Genomic DNA, 25,771 nt, shown 5'->3' with positions numbered 1-25,771 from the left:
AAAAAAGAGGAAAAAAAAAGAAAAAAAGGACGGCATAGTTTTTGGTAACACAATGAGATCTTTGTATTCAGCTGTTCACCTGAGGTGCATATGGGAGACATCGTGCTGTCCTAGTAGAGCAGGCTGACCTTTGAAGTTTATCTGAATTATAATTCTTGTGGTTTTTATTAATAAAACCGCCTGCAAAAGTTTCATAAGGCCTCACTGATTTCTGTAAAACAATTGGGCTATCTGCTTACAAGAGAAAAGTTAGACAGTATTTCCTAGTATTTCCTACAGATGTGAGGGCTTTTGTTTCAGAAGACATTGATATTGTTTTCATTCAAGATGCTCCACAAAGATTATCAGGTGTTTTATTATCTTAGTAACTTTATAATTGTTGGATTATTATCTTTAGATATATCAGCCATACCCTTTTAACTTGAAAGAAAGAAATTGTGGAACTGAACACAGTTGAACTCAGAACAGGTTCACATCAACAGCCAAACTGTGCAATTTGGCTCAATCAGCAAGCAGGCTTCAGACCATCTCTGGGTCAATTTATCACCTGCAACTTCTAACATCTATGAGAATGTTTATAAAATGAGTTGTGATATATTATATCTGTAACTATAGCCCAGGAGTCTTCCAGTGTGTATATCAGTAAAAACATTTAGGTTGGTTTGTTTGCTTGTTTGTTTATTCTCTTGAGATTTCGAATATAAATTTCTCATTATTTTTTTTAATCAAATGAGGCGTTTTTGTTCTTATAGGAAAATGTTTTCATCTTTAATCTGTTCTCATTTTGTACCTTTGAGTCGTTGATATAGACATCTGTCTCCTCTCTGAATGAAGCAGCTGCTGTGTCGTAAGCGCTCAGTGTCTCCTCTTCCTGAGTAGAATGGACATCGCTGAGGGAAAGCTTTGTATACAGCAGTTGAAGTCCTTGTGTTTAGCATTACACTCTTGAAGAAGCAGTGTATCAAAATGTATTTAAACTGATGAGACCTGATAGATATTTCAGTGGTGTTCAGAGGAGATTTTTCATGAATTGAGGTTCTCTGAGCAAGACATCTTGCACTGATGCTTTGATTATTGGTGATCTAAGAATGCAGGATGGTTGCTTATCAGGGAGAGGAAGAGTCCTGCATCCTGCATCCCTAAACATCACTCTTGTTGCTATGATAGGCATCGGTCCCAGTTGTGAACCTTGCTTTATCTTTCAAGTGCAAACTATTAATCTTGTAGTAAGGTTCTTGTTTGTTGGGTGTGCAACATTATTTTTCTAACTAAACACAAAGAGTTGTATTTCAGGAAAAAGAGCATAGGAATACATTGATTGTGCATACTCCCATATCCTTGCTGCCACTGGCTTCTTGGGAGTATCAGCATGCCTGGCAGCACATCCTTGTGGTTTTCTTTGGCAGGAATCTTCATGCCTCACTTGCCTTATAATACTGTCAGAAACAAGCACTAAAGCAACAGTCATTACTTAGACTGAACTCCCATTGTGGTAGGGAGCAGGGAATCATGCCCGATGGTTTTGTGTTGACTTTCAGGCAGAATCTTTTCACTTTGCTTCCACCAGAAGAGCTTTTTTTTGCTGCACTCGAGCTTCTTTACTGCTTTTCAGCCATGTGTGCTATGCCCCTATTGTGTGCCAAATATGTGTAAGGATACTTTTTCAGCATGTTGAGTATTATGTGCACGTATCACCATCTTTTTTGTATAATCTCCTTATATAACATGCTCTCATGCTTACCAGGTACACCCAGTACACACCTAGCCTTTTAACAGTTGCAGAATTCAATCAGTTGTGGGTGAGTCATCCAGCATAGCACTTCTTCCTTCCCCACCCTTCCAAAAGTAAATAAATAGATAAACTGGAAGTCAGTGAGGGTTCAGAGCTCTGAGTTTGTGTCCCCAGTCTCACTTTTCCAAGGCACAGACATCAATTGTGGTCATTTTTGTAGCAGCTTGAGAAACCACAGTCAGTCAGCTGGGCTGTGTCAGGAGGAGCTGGGCGATGCCATTTGGGACTACTTCACATCCAGGCAGGCAGGAAGTGTGTGGGTATGACATCTCCCCATGTCACACTGCACAGAACACGCTGAGCAACTTCTTTCCGTGCCAGAGCAATTGAGCTGGGACAATGCAGAGAGAGAGGTGATAAAATAGCCTTGTCCCTTGTGGCATAGAGGGAGTAGTCCCTCATGATGCATGCAGGAACAGCAGTTGTGCCAGGCCTTTGTGCTCACCATATGGGGAGAAGGTTCTCCTTGCTGCCACATCCATCATGCTTTGGCCCAGACCATTCAATTCTCCTTCTCAGTGGTGACCTCAGCAGGATAGCTAGGTTTGGGATCACTGGAGAGTACCATATCCAACCCACCAAATTCCTCTGCCCACTTCTAGACAATAGAGTATGGAATACTATAAAGGCAGAATTTCTATAAATGGTGATAATATACTCTTGGGTCTCCCTGGGTGGTAATGTTTTCTGACTTAGTCAGAAATTGCTCCTTAATTGTTGACAGCCTTGAGGTAACCCATGCCCTATGCAAGTGATAAGTAAGTAGAGCTAGACATTCACCAGTCACTGCTGTTTTGTCTCTGCTACACACAGACAATGCACCCTGCATCAGGCTGCAACTATCTATTCCATCTCCTGAAGTAAACGTTTCTGATTTGGTTTGAGTTTTTGTATGCGTATGAGAAATACAAGGAAGTCAGAAGTTTTCTGCATAATACTTAAAAGTATGTGTGAAGTATTTTTTTGACATTATAGGACTTGGAAAAAATGCTGGGTAGCAGCACAAGGCAATAATAATTGCACCAACAGGAATATTTTCCACTGATCACATTGTGTCTCTGAATGTGTATCACATTCAGTCATATCTGTTTTGGGTCTGCCGCGAGCTGGGATCTTCTCAGCTTCACTCCTTCTCTTGAAAAATCAACTTTTATTTCGAGAGCAGAAATCATCAGTTATACTTTAAATCCTCAGTGTTGAATTTGTATTTCTTTTTTCTCTTAAATGGACAGATACCTGATTACTGATCCCTTTTTAACAATACACAGTACTAGAGCAGACAGTGAAAGAAAAGTATCAAATAAATAGAGTTAAACATAACCTCAACTAACAAGTCTTTGTTATCCATGGATGACAGCCCAGTTAATAAATGTTTTCTCACTGCAGTGCTGGACTGGAAGTTAATATTGAAACACGGCTTCAACATACTCCAGATGCTCAGGACAAGCAGACCCATCTCAACCATAATGGCAGTGGCATGCACAGCATGTATCTATAGGAGGGTTGCTTAGTCCGGACTGGGTTTCTCCCTTTGCTAGCCCAAGTGCAAATGCTGTGTAAGCTAAGAAATTTGGGCGGAAAAAGACTGGTTCATATTTTGAATATGTTACTTGAAAACAGTGCTTAGCGCTGGCAGGGGCTTATATGCAGAAAAGGAAAGAAGAAAAGATGAAAGAGGAAAGGTTTTGGCAGAAGTTGTAGTTCAGGCATGCAGAATAGATACACTAGTCCATATAATCATAAAAGTGTGTCCGCTTGCAAGACTTGCTATGTATCTCTGCAGTTGGCTTTCTGTCTTTAAATGTAAATGACATAGCATTGCCTTTAGACTTTGTGAGTCACTAGACCAGAGCCAAGAAGAGTTCAAATATGAAAAATATGTTTTGCTACATTTGCCATTAAAGGAACAGTATCATTTAAAGAGATCCAAAGCCTGAATTGTTTCCATCGTAATTTTCTCCTTTTTTCAGCATTTGCCGACATTTTGTTAACTGAATGAAGCTAAAAATTGAGGCCGAGGTGGCAACACTTCTTAACTTGCCATCAAGCCATCCAGAAATGCCTTCGTAGAGAAATACAGGAAAATCCGTGATTTTCCATTTCTGCACCACAAAAATTCCTAAAATATCCGACCTTGTGGTGGTTAAAAGATAGCCAAGAGCCAAAGCTGGGCAGTGTTTTTATCCCAGTTCAGCCGTGTCATGGGTCATGTGGTTCAGCATGTGAACAGGAAGGTGAGAATGGGTGAACTTTTGCCTCAGTCGTGCAGTCCATCAGAGAATAAATGGACCAAATCACTCCGCAGCTGTATAAGGAGGTGAATGGCTGAATACCTCTCACACAGAGTCCTTTGTGTTCTGGACATGATCTAGCATTATGATGGGACGCGCTAGGCTGAGGTTTTGTAGCAATTACTAACCCATTATCACGCTAGAACATGAGATCATTTATCTTCTAATTCAGAGTGTCACCTGTTCTTCATTTACCAGTCAATAACCATTAATTACTTTCAGTGGAAATTTAAACAAAGCTTTTCCCCTCTGTTAAAACCAGTAAGCCATTCAGTAATGACAAATAAACCTGGAGCTGTATCTCCCCCTTTCCTCTCATTCTCAGCCTGGAGTCTGGTACAATATGAACTCTTGGAGGAAATGCCTAGGAATTGATAGGTCAAGGGCCTTTATTAGTCTGGTAGGGGGGAAGCACATTCCTGGCACTTACTGTAGGGAAAATGTACGGCTACTGCTTGCACACGAGTTTCTCATTGGTTACACAGGCTCTACCTGTGGAAAATAAGATTTGAATGCAGAGTTCGATCAAAAATATTTCAATCCTCTAACTTGTCTTTGCGTTTTTTACAAAGTGTTCATGGAGACCCATTCAAAACAACGGCATTTTGTTGCCTTCCTTAAAGCAAACAGCTATCACTTGCTCTGTGATTTTAAGCACGTTCATTTCTTTCATACCTGATTTTGACTGAGGTAATTGTAAGCGCCAACAGTTACGAGTGCCAGAAAAAATAAAAAGAACCAGCAGCAATAGATTCTCAATTAATCATTAATCTAAACATTCTTTCCTGGTAGGAAAAGAAGCAAAAATTGCTTTTAGCAACTGTATCTGTATTTGATCGTTGCTAAGTTGGCCTTGCAGTTCAAGTTTTTTTTCTAGGACAGTGATTGCTTGCTATTTGAATTGGAGACAAGAGTCGATACATCTACATGTATGAAACCTGGCAGGACCCATTGTCAGAGGCTGTTTTTCGGTTTCTGTTTTGTAGCTGTCTCCTTCAACGCGTTGCGTGTGTTTGAGTAAAAAGGGGCAAGGTTCCAACACTATTTAGTATTGTTAGACAAAATTAACGTTAAATATTTGAAGTACTCACTGGATTGTAGAATGTCTCAGCAGAAGCGCCTGTACTAAAACTGCATCCAATGAATTACAATATTAAGATGTTAAAAAGCAGAAGTATAGACAAATGTTATCAAAAGTCCCATCCTTCTTCTCCTTAGACATATTAATACTGTTTTATGGACGTGCATTCTAAATAGGATATCTTTGTGCCAGTTTGGTATATTAGGTCCTACGTGGCATGTGAGGTGGGGGGGATTTTTCTTATCAGTAAGTGGGATTTGGTTGTTACATCTCTGTCAGTTGTGCTGTGTACATCCTCAGGAAAAAAAAAAGGAGCAGGTCTTGAATTCATTATGCACAGCAAACATCCCCTAAAATCAGGAGGAGAATCACTATAAATGTTGACTCTGACTGGCTGTCGTGGAAATCCTTATTCACCCAAACAGTGCCTTTGCATACAAGGAAGCTTCGTTGTTTTCCAGGCTGCTTAATATAAACCAGTCTGTGAAATCAGGGACTAGGGTAGCAGAACCAGAACTACCAATTACGTATTTAAAATATTCCTTTTGCCTTCCTATAATGTTGTTACCATTGTGAATCTTGCAAGTTTGTCCAGTCATGATGAAACAGGCGTTGGCGATTTAGGACGACCTCTCAGATCAGCAGGGAAACCCCAATGTTCCAAGAAAGCTAATAGGAGAGATACGAGTTAAGACATCTCCTCCCCACAAGAGGAGTTTCATCAGCCAGTCGGGTATTTCTGCGTCATTGGCTAGGATGTTCAGCCCTGGAAAGGAAAAATAAAGTTGCTGCCATTGTCCTGCCCAGCAGGTCATATCCCTGAAGCACAATTAATGTCAAGGACTTACACAGCAGTTGCTCAAAACCCGTCCTGCCCTGCACATTCAAAAAGCAGAAAGGTTCAAAAGGAACATGTTAATAAAATCTTGTCAAAACTTTGGAAGATGCATAAAATAATAACTGAGAAGAAAAATGACTTGCAAATAGAACCATTTAAGTGGAATGCGTTGCCTTGCTAAGCTGGACACTTGATTTATCGAGGGGTGCGGGGGGGGCAGAATTGAGTATTTCAGGTGGTATTTACAAAGAGAAACTGAGCTGTCCCAAAGCTTTTATTAATCTGATTTGCAGAGTATCCACTACCATCAAGGGACCTACTAAAGTTGTTTTCTTTAAAGCTGATGTGAAAAGGTCAATGCAAATAGCGTTGTGGATTACACTGTGAGAAGATGACAGTCCTTTTTACCATATGGCGAGAAAGTTGAATTATTTTGTTTTCCTCTTCTGGTTATTTATTAAATGAGGATCATGCCATACAGGTATTCCCTTTTCCTTTCTAAAGGAAATGAAGTGTTTAGATCATTTTGATTGATCTAAAGTAATAATTATTCTGTCTGCCTCCAGGTCCTAGGCAGTCATCTAATGGTTAGAGCAGTGTCAGAAAACTGAAATGTACCTGTTCTGACACCTCAGACAAGCCACATGTGTCCTCGTGTACCACATTTTCCATCTGCTTGCCTGCTTTCTTGTTGATTTAGCTGGCCATCTAAACAATGGTGCTCATCTGTGTGGGAGAGAGACAGTCATGGGAAGTAAAGATCCCTCTGAAAAATACCAAAATGTTGGTAAACCCGTGAAGTTGTGCTTCAAAAGCCGTTGTGATCTTTGTCACTCTCCAAAAGGTTCTCTGAAAGAGAACTGTTAATGGTTGTCTCATTGTTCTATCTGTGTTTTTTGTATTCTTCTGCCAGAAGAAAAATTTTCAGTTGCAGCCCCATAATATGTTATATTTAACACATATTCAGCAGGAAAAACAGGCTAATTTGGTAAAATACAGTGTTGACTATTATTAGTTACTTTTCTAATTACTTATTTGTAATTAAAATCCCTATTTAGCCAAAACAAACAAGGCAGAAGAAAGAAGCGGAAGGACTCCTGTCGTGATTCAGAGTTTGGCATCGTTCTATGACAAACAGACAACAGTGCTTTGGATGGAAACATTATAAAATTTTGTTCTCTTCCCCCATATCTGTCTCAATGCATGCAGTGTTTTAAGTAAATGAATCCATGCTCTTAAGCGCTAAAGCAAGCCTCAGAGTTCAAAAGTAAACATATTAAAGTCTCCCCTGAAAAAATCCCTGCTGTGAAACAAATTGAAAATCAAATATAGCATTGTTTTCCGTAATAAGAAATAATTGAACTCTTTTCAAAGTTGCACTGAACTGGTTAATAGCCTCCAAGTTAGGAAAGTGCTAATTTCCCAAGCTGGGAGTGTGCATATGTGTGTTATCTTCAAATCAAAAATGCAGCAATATAATATCATGTACCAAAGAGGCCACTTACATTTGCACTGAATCTGTCTGTTTGTTTTCCCGCAGGCCATGTGGCTGATGCTGCAAACGGATGAGCCAGAGGACTTTGTCATTGCCACTGGGGAGGTCCATAGCGTCCGTGAATTTGTGGAGAAGTCATTTAAGCACATTGGAAAAACCATTGTGTAAGTATGAACGTGAGATAGTAGCCACAGGCTGAACTTTTCGAGCTTTTTTGCACCGCGTGAGTTACAGAGCATTGTTTCTATACACTTCTTTTTTTCCTCTCACTTTCTACTTCTGTAACATGAGAGTTTCAAGACATAAACGTCTGCCACAGTGGGTGCTGATCCAGTGCTGATCATGAGAAAAAACTATAGGAGGATATATCTTCCTTTTTATTTCTGAATCTTCACGTTCTGTTCATACATTTCCCTCCCTGTTTCTGCCCAGTTCTTCATTTTGTGTTCCCACACCCCAGATATCTCCACAGTTCTGCTCTTACTCTCTGCAGGTGTCACCTGCTGATGCTAGTCCTTCCACACTACAGCCATATAACAAGGGTTATGTAGCAGCTCACTCTGCATTCCTATTAGCTCTGCCCTTACCAAGCCATAAAAATGTTGAGCAGTGGGTGCAGAATGTTTACAATGCATATTCCACATAGTTTGATTGAAAAGACAAAATTCCTTCTCAAGGCCATATAATAAAATCAGGATGGCTTGGTGAGCGCTTTCCGTAATTTATATTTTTATTGTTTATTATTTTTTCAATTTCCCTCCTTCTGTATCTTCTCTGGGCCCCATGCATCAACATACCAATCTCAGCTGGAAAAGGGAGAGGAAAGCCACAGGCTCTTCCATGACGCTAGCGCCAGGGCTGTTCCTCAGGCCATCAAAGTCACTTGTGCAGCTGGTGAACTTTTGACAGGGCCAATAAGTTTTACTTGGGAACAAAAACTTGACAAATTCAATAAATATGCAGAAGTGCACAGATATATACAGTATTATTTGAACAGTCATTGTGTGGCTGGGGAGGTAATAACATTTTCTCCTCAATAACTTTTTAGTCTGTTTTCAATTTTTGGCATCAACTTCCAGGAAAAAAAAACCCTTTGATAGGGGGAAAGACTGTATGAGTAGAATTTCTAGCCCAAAAGCTCGATTTTGGGAAAAAGTTTATCTTGATATTTTTAACAACCCTTCACTGTGAGAAGTCCCTTTGTGATCACACGTTGTCCCGTATTCCTCAACAGTAGTAGTGAGGTTTGACAGGACAAAAGGGTAGCAGCAGTTCTAGTATGCTTTCCCTTTCCTCTTTTTCCTCTTTTTCTGTATTTTTGCCTCTCGTGTTTATAAGCTAATTCTCCCTAGCAAGCATTGAAGTTAATATAATATATATGCACTTACTCTATATAAATAAGAATTCTTGTGATATCAAGAATTGCCCGTCCAATGTTAAATTAATTTTTTAATATTTATTTAAGAATTAATATTTGTGTAACTACTTTATTGTTGTTATTATTATTATTATTATTACGTAAAATAAGAAACTGAAGCTTATCAGTGCCATCAGTGCCTAGCCGGATATCTTTTTTGCAGATATTCTCATCACCACAGTTTCTTTTTATGCCAATACATTTAACTATTAGTTTAAAATTAAGTTCCCTGCTCTGTATTTGGCCAGAGAAATCTCAGCATGTACCAAGGATGAAAAACCAGCATATGTCCTTCAGGAAGCAAACCTATGAGAAAACGAAATAAAAAATTAAAAAAAAAAACAAAACCTACTACTCAAATACAAGTGAAAGTATTTATGAACAGCTTCTATTATAGAGGATCCTAAAGGCTTATTTTAGATTTAGCTGGTCCTAGCACACTTTTTATTGATTTTTTACTCACATATGGTTTCATGTGGTGGGCTGCATATCGTTCATAGTGGTGATTAGTAGATTCAGTGTTTGGACTGAATTAATCAGTCCTAAGTTTCACTCTTGGGGAAACTGTACAATATTACTGCAGCTGATGAGGTAGGGCAGGTATTCTGTGTGTACAAAGGCTTATTCACATATATATTTTTTTAATTAATAAAAGTAATTTTCCAAGTTGCATGAGAATCCACATGACATCTAGTGACGTCAATTTTTTGGAGCCTAAGTGTCTAATCACTTTAAAAATGGAACTTTGACTGCTAATCACCACAGTTCTTTTGAAGTATTTCTTACTGTGAATATATTATCAACTTCTTAAGTCATTCATGGGTGGTGTGAAAATAGCTGTACACATGGGGACTGAGGGGACGTTTTAGGTGCCAGTAATAATTTTGTTGCTGATTATTTTGAGACTAATGTAAATCTGGTCATTTTAGCCTAGCCAAATAAACCAGCTGTTCATTCTCTGTGCTCCTGGGGTGGGATAGTGTCGCAGCTGGCCTACTACTCATCCTGTAGCCATCATTCATCTTTCAAACTGCACCAAATGTTAAAGCATTTTTGAGGACTTGGGAAGTTTTGTTAAGAGCTCCACATCATTTGTGTAGGTATCAGCCCAGTCCATGCTTTTACAGAAGGCGTGCATGCACTCCTTACCTTCGCTGTCCTCTTGGCTGGACGGCTGGTAACCTCTCACATTCCTTGACACCGCCAAGGGCTTTCTACTCCCACCTCCTCCAGTTTGAATATATCTTCTTATATCTTCTTCAGGGAGTAGCTGGCAGCAAAGTCTTCCCATTTAGTGTTGTGGGTCCCCATTGGTGAGTCCCGTTGATTTGTTTCCTTGCAATTTATAATGAGGCATCTAAGAACAGTGCACCAGAGTTCTAAATGAACATACAGGCATGGCTCCTTTCCTCTTATCTCCCTTCTTGAAAGTTTGGTTGTGCTGTTTCAGGGTAGTTGCTTGTTTTTGTTTTTTTTTTGTTTGTTTGTTTTTTTTTTTTGGTTTTGGGTTTGGGTTTGTTTTTTTTTTGTTTGTTTGTTTGTTTTCAATCCCCAAAACTTACCTGGGAAGTTTCCATCAGCCTTTTTCACAATATTCCTATACCTTTAAAATCAAACGGCACTTTTCAGAATTAATGGAATGATGGAGCAAATAGCCAAAAATAATGAAGGGATAAGCAGCAATTGGCAGAGCCCATAACCTGAAAACACCTGGCATGTGTGAAGGGGCTCTTAACCTTCCCTACTCTGTTCTTTAGCAGGAATTGTTGCATCTCAGCTGTCAAAACTTAATACTGCTGTAGAGAACAGGAAGAAAATCATTCCTAGTTGCCACATCAACCAACTAAAAATATATTTTTTTAAGGTTTTTTGTCTTCCAAACAATTCACATTGGCTTCTACAACTGAATATCCAGGGCAGCCTGAAAAGTCTTTCCAAAAAGATAGCATAATACTCTGTCATAATCAGTCATTAGCTTATGTCAGGACTGTATCTTATCACCAAAATGAGAGATGAGAAACTTTTCCATATTTTTTGAGTAAGGAAATGTACAGCTGCAGTAAGAGTGACTGATTGCCCTCTGAAATTGACTCTGAAGTGTACACTGAGGTTTATCTTACACTGTATGTTTTTTTCTTCTAACATCATTTTTCAAGGGAGAAATTTAAAATTATATTTATATAATCCTTGTATCATTCAAATCCAGTCCTTTGTACTAACAGGAAAGCCTCAGAGCTACAAATATTTCCCCCCTGTAAGGGTTACAGTTTTTTTCTTTTACTTTCCCTGCTACTTACTACTAATTAAGTAGTACTTGGGGGAAACACTTCCCGCCTATAATTTGAACTACAGCAGGGTAAATGAAACAGGCAAATGCTTGTCTTGACTAATTTTCTGTCATTAATCTTATTAAATTAGAACAGGATTGCAAAGATAGCCCGAAACCACTACAGCATTCATAGTTCTTTGCAGAATGCTACAAAGGCTGCTGTCTGCAATGTGGGGGAAAAAAAAAAGTTTGAGCACTGGAAAGATTTATTGTGTTTTTTATTAATATAAAAATACATTCACATTTGTTACAGAAATATTCGTTGCTTCCAGGATCAAAATTAATTCATGAAAAATGAATATTTTATGCCAGTCATTTGGCTCTAAACACGAATTTTATCTTGGCTTACATGCCAGTTGGTCTTCTTTAAAAAAGATCACCCCAAAAAGAAGAAGTTTGTAAGGTCTAATGAGGTGAACTACTAGCAGAGGCAGCAAAAAGATGAACTGAGGGAGAAGGGGATTCTCTTTCTTTTATTTCCAACCTTAAAATGGAACATATGGTGGCAGAAATGCATGAGGTTTGAAATACTGCGAAAAGAATGGAAAGCCAACAATGTGCTGGTCATGGTGGAAGACAAGCCATCAAAAGCCATCATCAAAGCAACTGCTGTCCTCCAGTCTGCCTTTTGCCCACCAAACACTGCTGTCTGACCGGTGATGTGCATTGTATTTTGCAGTGCTCAGATAGGGAAGAAGGGAGCAGAATCTCAAAAGTAAATTAGAGACATTTCAAGCAGCGATAGGGGAAAGGAGCCCAGCCAGGCCAGTGAAGAATGCTGGCCTGAGTGGACTCACAAACAAGGTCTTCACTTAAGACAGTACCACTTTTCTTGCTGTTCTCACAGTAGAAAATATCGCATTGTGAAGCACTTAACCCAACGCAGCCAGAGGATTAACTTTTCCAACTGAGCTGACTAATTTACTTTCCTATTGATACAAGCTTTTATCTGTTGGCACATCTAGTAACTGTTCCAGTGCTCAGATTTGAAGATTGTAACAATTTAATTATCTGATTTCCTAGATCTTGAGGTGTGAGAGTTTCTCTTGTGGGAAGACAGGGTGAGAATTAAGTGTGGTATTCCGTAAGAAATTCTGTATCTTTTCCCCAAATGGGATGAAAATAACTCTCACAAATGCAGTTTAGAAAAGCGTCTGATTTCAAGTCAGCAGGAATGTTTTGTTTCTCTTGTAGTTTTCTATTAAAGAAAGATTAACGTAAAAAGAATTTTTAAAGCCATTCTGAAAGAAAATATAAAATCTTTTCCTTCTGAAGGTGTCAAAACTTCATCCTTCAATTTTATTAATACATTTTTCTTGCAAGTTGTCAATAGCATAACTTATTTGAAACTACAACTTTTCTTTCCAGAATGTTTTGATTTACACAGAAGCATTAGTATTCTTTTAGAAAACATTTTCCTGTGAACACAAACCTTCTTAAAAGGAAGCATTATCACCAACTTTCACATTTTTCAGCTTGAAAAGATTTCCAACAGACTGAAAAAAAAAATGAAATCAAGGAAAAAAAAAAAAAGGCTGTACTAAAGTTGCAGAATGTGGGGAGTCATGATTTAGGTTTTTGCAACTTGAGCTTGGCAACGCTGGAAGTTTAATACCAACAATTGTTTGTTTTAGTTGTGTTCCTTTAGTGAAAAATTTGAAGGCCTCATTCATCACAGCTCTTGAGCAAATGTGTAAGTGCTTCCCTGTGTGATACCATACTTATTCTTTTGATCCAAGCAGAAGGGAGCAGCTAAGCAATCGCTGAATCCTTAAATGTTTTGTTGTATCTAAGTTTGAGATAGTAGCAAAGGAACATACTATGAGTCATATTTTAAATCTCCCTACAAGAAATTACTTGCAAGACAAGACATCCATGGTCTGTCTTGTATGATGCCAATTTTGCTGTTTATAAAGCATCAAGACAGAACTGCTCTGGCTAATCATGTGTATTGTCAGTCAGGTCACAAATCTCTGAAGTCCACACGAGTGATACCTACATTAGCTTTGGAGAGTAAGCAAAATCTTCCTAAAAATATTAAGTAATATTTCAAACATGAAAATGTTTTCTACTAATATAATCTTTTATTTTTAAGGAGTATAAGATAGGATTTTTTTTTCGCATAAACAGTTTGGGATAATGATTTGCAATATTTTGTGAAGTTTCATTAGTTCTTTACCTCTCCATAAAGGTTAAGCGAGGGGATGAAATGCATACGTGAGTTGAGTGTCTATGCTTCTGTGGAAAGTTTCAGTTATACTTGATTTCTCGGCCACCTCAAAAATACCGACACTTTGCCTTGTTCGTTACTCAGTTACAGCCATTTGGACCACTTGGTCCTTTGTGGTGCTATTCCTTCGCCCCCTGATTATAAGGACTCTCCGGGGTCACTCCCTTCTCTCCTCCCACCCCACTCATCCTCAGGAGATCCTCTGTACCCATAGATGTTTTTATAGCTTGAAGCTTGATGTCTTACAGAACGGTAATGAGAAATGGAAAATAATTGAAATCTCCACAGTCAAAGAGGGAAGGGAACAGCTGATGAAAAGTATTATAGCAGTAGTGATTTGCAGATACAAAATTAGCTTTAAATTTAATGGAAATCCAAAGTGCAAAAGTTCTTGAGTTCTATGGAAACTTATGTGGCTGCTGATAGGTGTGCAGCTCCCCAGCTCTGGGCTGGCAGTGATCTCGCTGTAGAGGCTCATTGCCTTCAGGCTCCAGGACCAACCTTCTGTCAAATGCCTACAGCTGCCTGAAAGCTCTGGGCTCCACCACCAGCTGGGATCCGCTCCCCAGCCTCCTTGAATTTAGCCCAACCCTGATGAGACAAACTTCCTTTAATTCTGGTCCCATTGCATTTCTCCCAAAGTACACAAGGCTGTTTTCTTGCCCACTTGGAGCAGACAACTCAGTAGTCCATGTGGCTGGAGCTATCTAAAACCACAACAATGTGAGGATTCCCCATGCTTCTTCGACCTCATTCATGCTTCAGCATAGTCTGGCATTACATTTCCCAGATAATTCTGACTGCAACTTGGCTACAAATTAAGGGATGTGTTGGTGGGTTTTTTCCCCTTTTCTAAAAAGAGGAGAGGGGGAACTGCTCAACTAACTGGATGTCTTGCTCCTGGTGTCAGGTTGGCTCAGCATTATCCTTTTATCATCAGTATGGTGTCCCAGCTGTGAGCACAGAGGTGCCAGGAGTAATTAAAACTGTTGCTATTGAGTTCTACTTTGTTCACGATGAGAAGCACTTTTTTCCCTGTGAACTTTTCACATTGCTGGGCTGAACAAAATGGGTGGAGTTTTCTTCTGAAGTTATTTCTATTGTTATGTAACTTTGATAGTGACAGTAAATGAGTCTCTACTGGCTCAGTTGAGCCTTCTGGAGACTGTTGGGTGTTAAATGGAGTTCTCTGCTCAGTGACCTCCAACAGCAACTGATGTCTCCTGATCTAAGCACTTCCTGTTGTTTTACTGGTGACGGTTAGTTTTCTATTAAGCTCATTTGAGTCCTGCACACTTTTACCCTCTGCCCTTTAAAGGGAGGGACTAATGTTAGTTTTGGCTTCTGAATGGAAACTTTACAGTGCAGGCTTCAAACAGAGCAATGGTGAAAGAGAAAGAAAGAAAAATTAAATTATAAATCATCTTTAGTGTCATGGCAAGACTATCTATAGCCAACTTTACCGTGGCTATTATCTATTGGAAATTATTTTGATATTAAGTGTTTGCAATCATCCTACAGGCTTTGCTTGACATCCAAAAGGCATGAGTTTTGCTTTAAAAAGTGGTGGGATTTAAAAACTAGTAATAATGCATATTTGGTATTTCCTTCTGCCTTTTGGTGTTTTAACCTTCATGGGTACACAGAGGTCACATTTGCAAACTCTCTTCCATGGCCCTTGGGGCTAGAAACTCAAAAATGAAGGCTGAAATTGTCAAAGAATTCAATTCTTCTGGGAGCCTGGAGGAGAGAACAGGGGAGCAAAGGAAAATCAAATCTGTGACAAAATCCCAAGGACTGGTGGCACAATTAGTAAGAGAAAGGCAAGGGGCAATTGTCTTTCATTGATGGTGACTGAAGCTGAATAGTCTAAATCACAGTGCTGAATCATATTATATATATTTTACTTGAATACAAAATATAGAGAATTTCATCACTGGTTTTGTGCTGGGCTGGCTCAGAGTCCCATGGTATACTCAGAGGCAAAAAAATGAGCTGAGGATAGGGCTTCAGTCATTACTCTGTATTCTGTACGTTCAGTGAAATGGTTTTGAGGTATCAGTGTATGTTCCTAAATGTTTAATCCAAAACATTTGTTTTGGGAGGGAGCATTGTCCTCAGGCTTCCTGGCTTCAGTCTGCCCCTTCAAAGGCAGAGCTACTCACCCATCAAACCGTGCCTCTTTGGCTGCCCAAAATTTTTGCCCAGAACAGTTGCTAGCCAAGTAGTCCAATATGCAACCAGATCTCATAAATTACAGCAAGTTTCAGGCTGTTCAACACATACGAAAATAATTTAGACAAAGGAGCTGACTGTAATCTCTCAGGTATTGAGTACTGTTTACGGTACATGTATGTGAAATGCCATGTTGAGCTAAGACCGAAAATTCAAGAATTGTTTTTGTTTTGCTTTTCCTGGTTAGACAAAAATTAGATTATGCAGCTTAATGCTATTCAAACAGAGCTTCTCTTCCATAAAATTAACAGATTAAGGTGCTCCTGAAACTGCTGGCCAAAATACAAGAATTAAAAATATTTTAAGAACCATTTTAAACAACTTTGAACCAATACATAAATGAAAAGGTTCACTGTCATATTTATTTGAAGATACATGAAACGTTCTAAAATCGGGAAGTTTTATTTTCCCTTCACATTATGTGTTTAATTTGGAAGTCCTGTATTTTAGACCTTCCACTGATTCAAAAACCAAAACAAAGAGACTTCAAAAGCCATTGTTGCTACATTCAAGTCTAAACTCTGCCTTTGTTCCTGTAGCTAATGAGTTTATACTGTCCTGCAGGGAGAATTGACACCAGCCTCAAGTAAATGAAAGCAGGCCAAATGTTGGTAAGATCAGAGCACTAAAGTAATTATGGGTTGATTAAATGTTTATCTTCTTTACAGGTGGGAAGGAAAGAATGAAAATGAAGTTGGGCGATGCAAAGAGACTGGCAAGATTCATGTGACAGTCAATCACAAGTACTACAGACCAACTGAAGTGGTAAGAAAATGTCCTCTCTTAGCTTTGCAAATGAATAATCCAATCACTCAGCCAATAAATTGCTGCATTTGGCCAGCAGTCTGTGAAAACGGCTTAATTGCACTCCTACTGCTAGCTTTTAGAGCTCTAAATTAGCCTGCTTGCTGGCCCCCTCACAGCCAGCTACCTGGGAGCAAGCAGCACTGCAAGAGGCAGCAGTCTGGCTGCCCTGCCATGGACATGCTGCTCTGCCTCTGTCACCTTCTCTGAGTGGCAGAGGGGAGGCTAAGCAGGGTGATGTCACCCGTGGGAAACAAAACAAAGTGCAGAACAACTTCTTGTTCCTTTTGGTCCTGAATTCATATGTGGTCAGCTCTCCTCTGGCTACCAGATGGGAAAGCAGAAGAAGGAGGGCACTAATTGGTTTGATTTTTGAAGTTCTTCCTTCCATGTCTTCATGACAATGTCTCAGTTCCATCCAGTGTTTATGCATTGCTCGGCTTAAATCTTGGCAATGAGCTCATCACAGAAGTGCAAGCATAGTTTTGTGTTTTGCTTTCTTGAGTACTTTGTGGGGTCCTATTTAGTAAACCCTCATTCACAGAACACATCTTCGCTCCCAGGAGTGACTCTGACTCAGTGAAGTCTGATAGGTGTGCTCCAATTACCCACTGAGCCTCCTAGGAGAGGAAAAAAAAGAGTACTGCCAACTTGAGCAGGATGGTGGCAGCCTACAGGATGGAGCCTGATTTCTGGACACGGTGGCACTGATTATGTGATGTGGGTGTGCCCAGGAGAGGATGTTCTCCTCTCCCGAGGAGGGGACATTGGCCCTGCCGGTGCTGATGCAGCATCTCCTGTCAGTCAGCCTGTTTGAAAGTGCTGGCTTCAGCTTTGTGATAGAGCAAAGTATGCCGAGCACGTTTGTCTTGAGACAGATTGCAAGGAGGGAGTGGAGAGCTGCATGCATTGAAGTGGACATGAAGAGGGAATTCAGAGGGGAGTAGAGAACTTCAGTGCTGTGCAAAAAAGGGCTTGGTTCATGTACCAAAATTAAGCCCTAGTATGTTGTTAAGAGCTGTCCATCATTCTGCACTTTGGTAAGGTATCAGGATGATAAGGACACGAAGACAAAAGGACTTGCCAAACAGGAAAAGGACACTTGACCCAACAAGTCTGTGCTTTGTGAGAACCACTTTCCTGCTTTGTCATATTGACAGGTACCTTTGCTTCAGTATCCACTGGTAGCTGTTCTGGAGCCCTCACCATTGTTCCACCTTATTCACATCCTCAGACTTCTGCTGAAATAGTGTTGCCTACAGTCTTCTATTTGTCTTTATTGGTCTGTTTTCGGAACACGATTTCTGGATTTTGCATTCAGCTCGCAAGCTCATGCTTGTCTATTTTGGGACAGTACGTAACAGAGGTTCTTCAGGAATGCTTGTGCAATTGCTAATGGGTCCACACATGAATACAAGGATGTATCCAGATATGGAGTGCAACATGCCCTTCAAATAGCACTGCATGTAATGTTTACGTGCTCTGTTGTAGGCAACTTGTTTTTCCCTTGGGCTCTGTTCCACTGCCCCCCATTTTGTACTGCATTTAACATGTTCCTACTTTGTTCTCATGGAAGCCAAGAAGGCAATGAAGCTGCTTGAGCACAAGAAAGGATAAGAAGCACAAAAATGATTTTGAAGTATCTTTGTCTTATGGAATGTGCAGATGAGCTGTTGGCAAATTCCTATGTGAATAGAGACAAAGCAGAACCTATTAGATATTGTCATGAGCTTGTTGGAGAATACAAGATTGTTTTTTGTTGGTGTATCTTTGTCTGGTTTAGTTCCAAGCCAGCTTAACCTGTTCCAATTTACAGCATTTTATTTCAGTTCTTACATAAATTAAATCTGTAGTATCTACGTAGTCAGAAACTGCAAGGCATGTGTGTTCAGGTAGTCTAGCAACACTACTGACGTGTGACATGAAGGAGAAGGGACAGCAACTATGAAATCCTCATTATGTCTTTTTTACTGGAATCCTATGAAACATGGGAAACACGGAGCTGAATTTAAAAAAAAAAAAACATCTAAACAGACTGAAAAATAAGGGTTATTCTTGACTGGCAACAACAAACTGGTTTCTGAACAGTTCTTTATGATTTTATGCTGACTGTATTTCTTGAACAGTGTTGTCAGTCATGTAGCTTCTGAAGAGAGATATCTTTGGCAATATTTCTCCCATGAGAAGCAGTGGAGATACTCAATCCGGTTATAACTTTCATTTAATTTGCTTGATACAAAGAAGGTTCAACCTAGACACTTAAGTATGCAAGTTTCTCAAAGGTGGTAAGATTCAGAACTAAGTAGTTCTTGAGCCTGTTTCATCCACATGGAAGAGTGGAGCAGGGCTGTTCCAGGACTTGCAGCTGTTGGTTTGAGTGCCATGGTTCTTGGCAATCAGCCTGGTATCCACTCCCTGGAACTAAGAATCTACATAGGTGTCGTGTCCAATAGGAAAATGTAGACCATCTCAGGATGGCTATCCAGAGTCGCTTTCTTCTCCCTTTTTAATATACAGAATTATTTTTGTTCTTTATCAAAAGAAAGCAAACTTCTCTATTTCAGTCAGGAAGACACAGCAGTGCAAATCCAAAATGCCAGATCCAAATCTAATCCATTTCAAGAAACAAAGTAAATGCCATGAGAGAACCGAAATGGACTGACAGCACATGTCCCTTCCCACTATCCTCAGCAAGACTACAGAAGTCAAGAAAGCCTCAGGTTGACATTTTCACGGGAGGCTTAGCCAGATCAGTTAACAGGAATTCTGCTGTTGAATCCTAGCTGATGCAGAAAACCTGATGCTTAGATTCTCATGTCTTATTTGGAAATGTTTCTGTCTGTCTCTGTAAAATTTAATGCAGTATTCCGGAAAGTGAAAATAAATATCATTTAATCTTGTATACAGTCAGTTCTGACAGTGCCAATACATTCATTTGAAAACATATTTGTTTTCTTAGTTAGCGATCCCTGGGGTCAAGGCCTCCCATTGAAAAGCTTAGCTGTACCAAAGTGGAAACCTTGAAATGTGAGACTGTCTTCTGGTCAAACTAAGTAGACCCTTTGAATGGCTTGACTCTAAATCTCTTCACTCTGCTTTTGACTGCTTTGCAGCCCCTGATATTTACTGGCCTTGGGAATTCTTCCTGCTAATTCCTTTAATGCCTGTCTCTCACTTGTCATTTCTTTCAGCTTGAATTGTATTCCTAACAGTATTCTTTTTGGCTTTTCTTTTCCAACTGAATTTGGAGACTGTAAACTGCTGCATGGCATGGGGAAAGATGTTTACTTTTCCTTTCTTAAAATCAGCAGTTTTCACAGGAGCTTCATCACAAGCTTGCTTTATATACTAAGCTGATATAGTGTGAAAGATGTTTTCATGCATTTCATAGGTGTTTTTAGCACATGGATGAGAAGGCTGTACTTTATATTCATTTGCTGCTTTTGGTATGTATAGATGTCACTACAGTTTACTTGCCTGTAAAATTTAGATCCTTCAGAAATCACCTCACCAAACTTTTCTGGTTTTGTTATAATCAGAATACTCAAATAGCAGGTAGGCAACTGAAGTCTATATTTAGAGTCAAATAACCTTCTTGCTTTGCATAACAAGCAAAACTTTTTTTTTTTAATTTAATGAAATTATGAAATTCTGTGAGCCATCCAATTCAGTTGGAAACAGGCAACCCTGCAGCAGAGCATGCTGGAAGCATCCCATCTCTCAATCTCTGAAGTTGGGTGATTTTTAGAGAATCTGAGCCTGTCTTTAGTTTTTGTTATCTTTCAGCAAGATAATTAATGTTAACTGGCTGTTCTTTCTTCCATCTTACTTACATATATTGGGGGGGGAAAAAACAACAAAGAAATGATCTCAAAATGAACAACAGAAAAATGATACTTGAAGAATTCAAGTGTGATGGTCAAGCAGGTATTTCTCTCCAAGAATTCCACAGTCATCGCTTCTAATGAATTTAAGTATGTTGACATACTAGAGTAAAATTGCTTCTAGTATTTTGGTATGGCAGATAGTAAGCTAAACATTTTTACTGGTGCCTGATTCATTTTTTTGCCCTTTACTTCTACAATGAAGATCAACCCCATGTCTCAACGGTGCATCCTGTTATCAGAGAATTTAAGATGTACATGTCTCAGTTAGGAATTTAATAAACTCTACCTTAATTTTAAATTCTACCTAAATTTTTTAACATTTAAAAAAATGTTCCAAGAAACCGTCAATCGTATGAAAATGTTGGGTTTTTAATCTGTATCTAATTCTTTGCTGGTGTTACAGGGAATCTTTCTCCTCCTTTCCCACCTGTTTCTGTAGGTGCCCTACAGCTTTCTTAGGTGAGGGCTGCAGGTTATATTCATTCATCATGATTGTTATGGACTGACATGGTTGTAATTCGGAGGATGTACATACATCAATGCAAATTTCCTTCCTTTATGCAAGTCCTAGAAGCTCTGTCACAATGTGATGTAAATGTTTAAGCACTCATATGGCCTCTTATTATTATTCTTCAAAGAAAAACAAGTACGCTAACTTCTTCCTTTTGTTATATGCCATAAGCAATTAAGCATTTTTTCTCCCGGTCCTTCTTAGCATTGATATAAATGAAACTCCATGCAATGCTCAGCAGAAAAATTCTTAGCAGCAAAATGTCCAAGGATGCTTTGTCCTCTTGGGATTGTATCTTTCAAAATGCTCTAACTTCTAAGAAGTTCCAAATCCCTCCATACCACGTTGCTTACTTCTCAAAGGATGGCTTGTCGTATCTAAATATCTACAGAAATTCCCTTAAAAAGAAATTTACCAGGTTCTCTCTGTGTTGCTTACACTAAACTTTATATCTTTACTTAACTACAGTTGGCCCCAGTTGCCCTTTTTTTCTCTTTGGAATTAAGCAGAACAGCTTTAAATTTCAGTCTCTTTAGATGTTTTTTAAAAATTCAGCTCCAATGTTTCCCATGTTTCACAGGATTCCAGTAAAAAAATTCCTTGGGGCATATCACATTTTCCCATAGTCAGCTTTCTTGAAGTCAAAAACATTTCTGAGCTCCATCTGAGTGTTTCTACTGTAAGGAGCATTTAGGATCTAATGAAACCATGATCACAAAGCCCTGACTGCCACACGCTTCCACTTCAGTTTCCATACAGCTTCATTTCCTACTCTTGACTTCAGAGCGCCGTGCCTGTAAACTGTTCAGATGTCTGTATGAGGAAACATGTGCTTCCCTTCCTCAAGGATCTTTATGCTCATCAGTGTCAATATGTGGCCTGTATTAATACTCACAGAAATGAAGTGGGAGCATTCAAGGAAGAATCATCTTCAGATGGTTTTCCTGTCTATTTTCCTCAGTAGCAGCCATGTGAAGGAGCTGCTAGTTGCCATAACTCTGACAGTCTTCTCCTGCATTTGGTTGTTCTTTTTTTCTTGCTATGAAAATGTATGTGAACGTCTGAAAACTACTACCTTGGTAAATGATTACCTCTGATGTCCTTAATTCTCCTCCAAGCTAGCTTTGCTGCTGTGTCAGTCAAAATACTTATATCATTCCTTACTTCAGACTCAACATTATCTCCTTGTTCCTTTGTTACGCTCTTCCTTTTCTTTGTCTCTCCTGCTAATAAAACCCATGGTAGATTTTTTTTTTTTTGGTCTTTAACTACAGGCCTTATGTACCAGGCCTTTCAGAGGTATCTCTGAAAACACGCATCAAATTCAGCCAAGTAAAATAATGATTAATAAGAACTTCTCTCTGTGTGGCCTCTCCAAGGCACTAAGCACTTAACATACTTCAAATACTTCTCAACAAGCATGTAAAAAAGCATGTAAAAGTAGTACTGCTGCATTTCTGCTTGTGGCCCACAAGTATGGCAGGGGAGATGGGCTGTGCTATATGAGGGCATTAGGGGAAAGCTGGTGGCACTATGCTTGGCACAGAAGCTGCCATCTCTGGTGAAGGCATCCTTCCATGGGAATCACACTACTTCTTTGTCTCGTCCTGACTTTGCTTTTGTTAGCAGTGCCTTGAAAGACAGGACGATCACTTTTGCTCTCGGGTTTTCCCCTCAGTAGGTCATCTGAGAACCTAATTGGATTTGTGTCCAGCCTTGCTTGCTTACCTGTTTCATTCTTTGCAAAGACCTAGCGGGAGCTACTGTACCTCCTTTCTTCTGGGAGCAGCTACCTCTGATACTCCCCTCCAATGCTCCCACACACATTTCTGACTTTTCACTTCATAACTAGCTCATTACATCAGTATTAGACAGCCGTCTTTACAGCAGTAAAGGAATCCCTCTGGACACTTCTCTTTGCAGTCCTTTACTCGGTTGCTTCTCTTTGCGTCATCCTGCTCCTCCTCTGCTGTGCCTCCAACTAAATATTTCTCTGGCAACTTCTATAGCTGGCTCTGTTCCCCCTCTTCCTTCACCACCTCTTTCCCTGCTGTCATTCCTGAGGTTTTGAAGCCAGCCATGTGTCATCTATGACCTTCACATCTTCAGTGATCTTCCTGAGAACATCAGCCTGTCTCTGAGTCTGCTCTCTGATCTCCTAATACCACAACTATCCCGCAAGAGTAACCAGGGGAAGAGGGTGACTTTACCTCCTGGGGTCTGAGTTGGAGTGGCTTTGCACTCTGACTGTTGCGCCATACGTGCATTTACAAGATCTGTAGTTTTTCTTCAGAAATATTGGACTGAAGAAATGAAAATGAAATCTGTGACTGACTTCGGGCAAAACAATTTTCCACTGTGGGTAGGTGAAGAAATTGCAATCCCATTGAAAAGCTTGCGCAAAGATAAAGCTGTCATCCAGGCAGAAGGGTTGGTGGTTTTAATTCATTGCTCATTTTTCTAAATGATGCTGACACGTAGCAATTAGTGGCAATCTTGGATGTGACAGATCCAGGCTCAACTCCTGAAAACAGATTTTTAAATTAAACTTATTTGACTGGAGGATTAAGACTGAGGGAGAGGTGAATGAGGATAGAAGGCTGTTTAGCTCCTTAATTAGGTCCTGATTCAGCCAAGCATCCAAGCAAGTGCTTCACATCAAGGGCATGAATACATAATAGGGACAGTTTCCATACTTGGAGCTATGGGCATGCTTACGTGCGTTGCTGCATCTTAATGTGAAGTAAAGCAACTCATCTGTGATGGGAACTAAGATGGTCAGACCAAATGCTTGTGGGAACTAGGGAAGTGCCAGCTGATTATTCTTGTTTGCCTACCCCATGGTCCATGAGCACAATGCTCAAGAGGGAAGGTACTGAAATACTTTCTTTAGCCAGATTCTCTTAGCATGGCTTTGCAGACAAGAAGGAATGAGACCAAGTTCATTTAGTTTCAGTCAACTGCTCCTGCAATGGTGTTTCCTGCCTGTGATTCTTCTTTGCCTTTCTGACAGTAGGGGTCTTAATACCACCTCTTCACTTATTCATGCTTATTCATGCACAGAAAGTCTCTCTTTATCTCACCTCTTATCCCTTTGCCTCTTCCTTCTCTTGGACTGCCATTTGGCCTCCTCCTCCCCCTTGTTATCTCTGTCTGTTTTCTTGCTTTGTTTTCTTATCACCACCTATCCCATGCCTGTCTCACACTAACACTCCCTGTGCTCCAGCAGCTGTGGTGGGAAATGCAGAGCCCCTGAAGGAAGTCACAGAGGTGGGAGAAAGCCTGGAAAAGCCACAGCAGAAGTCCAGGTTCAGGCAGCACCAAAGACACATTTGTCACAACTGCTGAATATTCCATCTCACTGCGGGTTCCCACTACCTGCAGCCTTTTACCTACAGCCCTTCCCCATTTCTTGTGTGAAGCTAGATGCTCCAAAGAGCTAAACTATGGTTCAGACCATGTTTTGGGGTGCCCAGTGTCGTGGGTGAGACTCGAGGTCTGGTGGAGCACTCAGCGGGAAGCTGTTCCCACCAGGGCTTTCCAAAGACCTTGATGTCAGAGGTGGTTGAGGTCACATACAGACCTGATTGCTTGTTGGCATGCAGAAGTGGAAACATGTCTGAAGATCTGTCTCCGTGTAAGAAGCAGTTTATGTTATTTTACAATGGGATTTTAAAAGTAAAAGTCAAGCAGTATGTTAATAATTTTGCTGACATTGTGACTGTGGTTCCCACCATGTTGTAACCTTCTAAGTATGCTCTGCCAACACATTTGCAATGGTTTTAGAGTGGCAGCACAGCACCATAAATGACATGATTTATATGACAATAAAAATGGCTTTTGAATACAGCGGATATGAGACAGAGGTGAGGTTTCCTCCAGCAAATGTGAATTAGACTCCTTTCTCTCCAATTTCTCCAGCATTTTCAAGAGCTTGCCTGCTGTATGCTGTTTCATTTTATGGGTGAGTGGGTGCACAAAGGAAGAGGACAGCCACAAACTTCTAGTGTGTTTCATCCAAGAAGCCACAAAATGATTTTAGTGCCGTAAAATAGCTTCTGCTAAGTTCGAGTCAGCAGATGCCTTGACATCAGCCTTTTCAATATTGTCCTTCCAGTCAGCATAGCTGTCCCCAGCCTGGATATGCTGTGGCATATGATAGTTTTGTCTGTTTGAAGGATGGTTCTTCAAGCTACCGATTACCAGTATCCTATTCCACCTCCTATAGAATGTGTGTCACCATTGCTTCTTGTTGCTGAAGTTGTTATCATAAAATCACAGAATCGCTGAGGTTGGAAAAGACTTCTAAGATCAATCTAGTCCAAACATTCACCCACCAATATTGCCCACTAAACCATGTTCCTAAGTACTACATCTGTCCTTTCCTTAAACATCTCCAGGGATGGTGAATCCGGGGATGTGCAGTTGTCCCTCTGAGGTACACCCCAGGGTAGAGGGGAAGGGGCCATACGGGCAAAATAGCAGTTTCTCTCAGAGGTGCAAATGCTTGGCAGAAAGTGGAGGTTTGGAACTGGTTATTTACAAAATAAACAAACCTTCACTTTTCCCCTCTGTCACTTTTGGAGTCATCATTTGTAAATTAACAACTTCGTGACGGAGGCATGACAAGGTGGGACCTCTGTTACTGTTGCCACCCTGTGATGATGATGCTAATCAGTGCTGAACCTCCTTCCCAATCTTCTTGTCTCATTCCATACTAAAAACCTGTAGTCATGATGTTGTCCTTATCAAAACTTGAAGGATTTTACATTCTGTATTACTTTTAAATATCTCCCCCTCCTTTAAATATCCCTGCCCCCTCCCTGGAGGTGTTCAAGGCCAGGCTGGATGGGGCTTTGAG

At 40.0% G+C, this 25,771-nt stretch overlaps 1 protein-coding gene across 1 annotated transcript in view; it reads left to right on the top strand.

Moving 5' to 3' along the window:
• The window catches only part of GMDS (GDP-mannose 4,6-dehydratase), a 393,916-nt gene that overhangs the window by 304,716 nt on the left and 63,429 nt on the right, over positions 1–25,771 (top strand). The window contains exons 8-9 of the mRNA XM_010708463.3: positions 7,543–7,661; positions 16,377–16,473. Of these exons, the coding sequence (XP_010706765.2) occupies positions 7,543–7,661; positions 16,377–16,473 (216 nt within the window). The remainder of the gene's footprint in view (positions 1–7,542; positions 7,662–16,376; positions 16,474–25,771) is intronic.

Source organism: Meleagris gallopavo, chromosome 3 (assembly GCF_000146605.3).
Source record: "Meleagris gallopavo isolate NT-WF06-2002-E0010 breed Aviagen turkey brand Nicholas breeding stock chromosome 3, Turkey_5.1, whole genome shotgun sequence".
Taxonomy (NCBI): domain Eukaryota; kingdom Metazoa; phylum Chordata; class Aves; order Galliformes; family Phasianidae; genus Meleagris; species Meleagris gallopavo.
This window is presented reverse-complemented; position numbering and strand designations above follow the sequence as displayed.